Source organism: Arachis ipaensis, chromosome B4, assembly GCF_059453495.1.
Source record: "Arachis ipaensis isolate K30076 ecotype BB chromosome B4, ASM5945349v1, whole genome shotgun sequence".
Classification (NCBI taxonomy): domain Eukaryota; kingdom Viridiplantae; phylum Streptophyta; class Magnoliopsida; order Fabales; family Fabaceae; genus Arachis; species Arachis ipaensis.
Window position 1 is genome coordinate 145,379,998 of NC_142439.1, and position 2,990 is coordinate 145,382,987.

Sequence of the window (2,990 nt, forward strand, 5' to 3'; positions counted from 1 at the left end):
ATGAGTCTAAGTTATCTTTTCTGGGTTAAAGAAGAGGAAGAGGCAAAGAGTGATCTTAAAAGTGTTAGTTATTTCACATTCCCTCGTTATATATATAATAATATATTCCTTCTGTGGTACCTAAATTTCAGACTAGAATTCAAAGTCACTGCATGCATGCAGATGCAGATAATGGCAAAGGCAAACACAAGATAGTTAGATGATGAACAACCTTTTCACTTCCCACTAACAAAATCCAAAGTGCTCCCTGACCCTTCAAAGTTCTTCTCTAAAAACCTTCTCGCTTCTCCATTGCCTACAAACTCATTCTTCCAGAACTTTGTCCTCGGCGATGGCAATATTCAAGAGTACATTCACCCTTACCTCATCAAACCCTCTGATTCCTCTCTTTCTCTCTGCTACCCTTCTCTCTCTGTCTCCTCTCATTCCATACACCAAGTCTTCACTCCTGATCTCACTATCTCTTCCTCAACAAGTACTCCTTCCCACCATGTTATATCTTCCTTCAGTGATCTCAGTGTCACTCTCGATTTTCCTGCATCTAATTTCACTTTCTTCCTTGTTAGGGGAAGCCCCTATGTTACTGCTTTTTTGTCCCAGCATGCATCTTTTTCTATAACCTCCATCCATAAAATATCTTCTTTTTCTTCAAAAGCTTCACCAAATAAGTATACTCTTCAGCTTGACAATGGTCAGAAATGGCTTATCTATACTTCTTCACCAACCATATTTAGTTTCAGCTTTGACATGAAACTCACTTTCTCCAACATTTCTTCTTATGAGGCTCCTGTGATGGTTCGGATTGCAGTTATGCCAGATTCAAGCTCAGAAAACGAGGCTGTTCTTGACAGGTACAGCTCTTGCTACCCTCTTTCTGGAGATGCTTTGTTCACTAAGCCATATTGTGTTGAATACAAATGGCAGAAGAATGGGCTTGGTAATTTGTTGATGTTAGCTCATCCTCTCCATCTTCAACTTCTGTCTAAAGATGAGGGTAATGTGACTGTTCTTAAACATTTTAAGTACAGAAGCATTGATGGTGGCCTTGTTGGTGTTGTTGGTGATTCATGGATGTTGGAAGCAGAACATGTTCCTGTAACTTGGCACTCTACTAGAGGTGTCAATCAAGACTACTATGATGAAATCAAACAAGCTCTTTGTAGAGATGTTCGTGCTCTTTGTTCTTCAAAAATAGCTACTACTACATTTTTCTGTTATGGCAAATGGATTGCAAAGGCAGCAAGGCTTGCAATGATAGCTGAGGAAGTTGGTTTTCTTGACTTGATTTCACTCGTTAAGAAATTCTTGAAAGAAACCATTCAGCCATGGTTAGATGGGACTTTTGAAGGGAATGGATTTTTGTATGAAAAGCAATGGGGAGGGCTTATTACTAAACAAGATGCTGATAGTTCAGGAGCAGAAACTGGGTTTGCATTTTACGACATTCATCATGTTCAACTGGGGCACTTTGTGTACGGAATTGCAGTTCTTGCGAAGATTGATCCGAATTGGGGTAAGAAGTATAGGTCAGAAGCATATTCAGTCATGGAAGATTTCATGAACTTGGGAGGAAAAGATTCAAAATCTAAGAATACACGTTTAAGGTGTTTTGATATGTTCATGTTACATTCTTGGGATTCAGGGCTAGAGGAGAGGACTGATGGAAGAGATCAAACGGATAGTGGTGAAGCTGTGAGTGCATATTATTCAGCAGCGTTGATGGGTTTGGCATATAATGATGCAAATCTTGTTGCTATTGGTTCAACTCTTGCTGCATTGGAAATTCATGCTGCTCAAATGTGGTGCCATTTAAAGATGGATGATAGTAAATGTAGTGATGAGTTTACAAAGGAGAATAGGTTAATGGGGATTCTCTGGTCTAACAAGAGGGAAAGTATGACTTGGTTAGCTCCACTGGCTTGGAAAGAGCATAGGCTTGGCAATCATGTTCTTCCAATTCTTCCTATTACGGAGTTCTTGTTTTCCAATGTTGGTTTTGTGAAGGAGGTTGTGGAGTGGACTCTGCCTTGTTTGAATAGGGATGGTGTTGAAGAAAAATGGAAGTGGCTGGTTTATGCAATGGAAGGAATTTATGATAATGAAGATGCATTGAAGAAGATTATGGAGTTGACAAGTTTTGATGATGATGAAGGGAATTCATTGAGCAATCTGTTATGGTGGCTGCACAGCAGAAGAGGCCATGGAGATCATCATCAAGATTCTTGTAATTAAAACAACGTTGGTCCTGTCATTGTTCCTGTGGTTTCAATGTTGAAAACTTACTATTAATGTCTTATTATTTCTTGAATTGCACCCTTTAATAGTTTAAGGACTTAGGTTATTCAAATTTAATGTTCTAAGTGGAACAATATTTCTAGGATGCAAATCAGGAGGATATTTTAGTTATGCAAGTCTTTTAATCTTTCTCAAGATTAACTTTGAAGTTTGAAATTTGGAGTCTGGATGCTATTCATAGAGTTAGGTTTTTCTCTGAAATTAGACTATAATTATTAAGCATTTCTGAATCTGAACAAATAAATTGCAAGGCTTCACTTCATGTTTGTTTGAATGAAAGTTTAGTAAACTGCCTAGTGGAGAAAGAGATTCCTATGGTGAATTTATTTCATCACTTTTCAGAAGATGTGGAGGGTCTTAACTCTTAACTCATAAGTGCTTCTAGAATTGAATTATATGGAGCATGGTATACACATTTAGCTTTATTGACCAAGATCTTAGAATAGAGTATATGTAACACATTTTATTCTATATGCTGATATCTGTTTTTTTTTTTTTTTCATCACAGAATTCCTCTATTCTGTTTTCCATAAGTCTCTGCTATGAATCTACCATAGCAAATTACTAAATGGGTTCCCATCATCAAAACCCTTCAAGCTTCAAATTGGGAAGAATATCTTTTTCATGCAAATTAGGAGGAAATTTTAACTATGCAAGCTAAGATTAACTTTGAAATTTTAAATTTATTTTGTGTC

At 37.2% G+C, this 2,990-nt stretch overlaps 1 protein-coding gene across 1 annotated transcript; it reads left to right on the forward strand.

The window, feature by feature from the left end:
* Window positions 1-2,232, forward strand: LOC110271634 (glucan endo-1,3-beta-D-glucosidase-like). Its single transcript, XM_088485110.1, has 3 exons — window positions 1-63; window positions 196-577; window positions 656-2,232. The coding sequence occupies exons 1-3, from the start codon at window positions 1-3 to the stop codon at window positions 2,230-2,232; spliced, it is 2,022 nt and encodes a 673-aa protein (XP_088341236.1).
* The last annotated feature ends 758 nt before the right edge of the window (window positions 2,233-2,990 follow it).

Coding starts and splice junctions, on each gene's coding strand:
- LOC110271634 (XM_088485110.1), top strand. CDS start 1: ATGAGTCTAAGTTATCTTTTCTGGGTTAAAGAAGAGGAAGAGGCAAAG. Junction 64..195: donor CAAAGAGTGATCTTAAAAGT/GTTAGTTATTTC, acceptor AACACAAGATAG/TTAGATGATGAACAACCTTT. Junction 578..655: donor CCTTGTTAGGGGAAGCCCCT/ATGTTACTGCTT, acceptor TTTCTTCAAAAG/CTTCACCAAATAAGTATACT.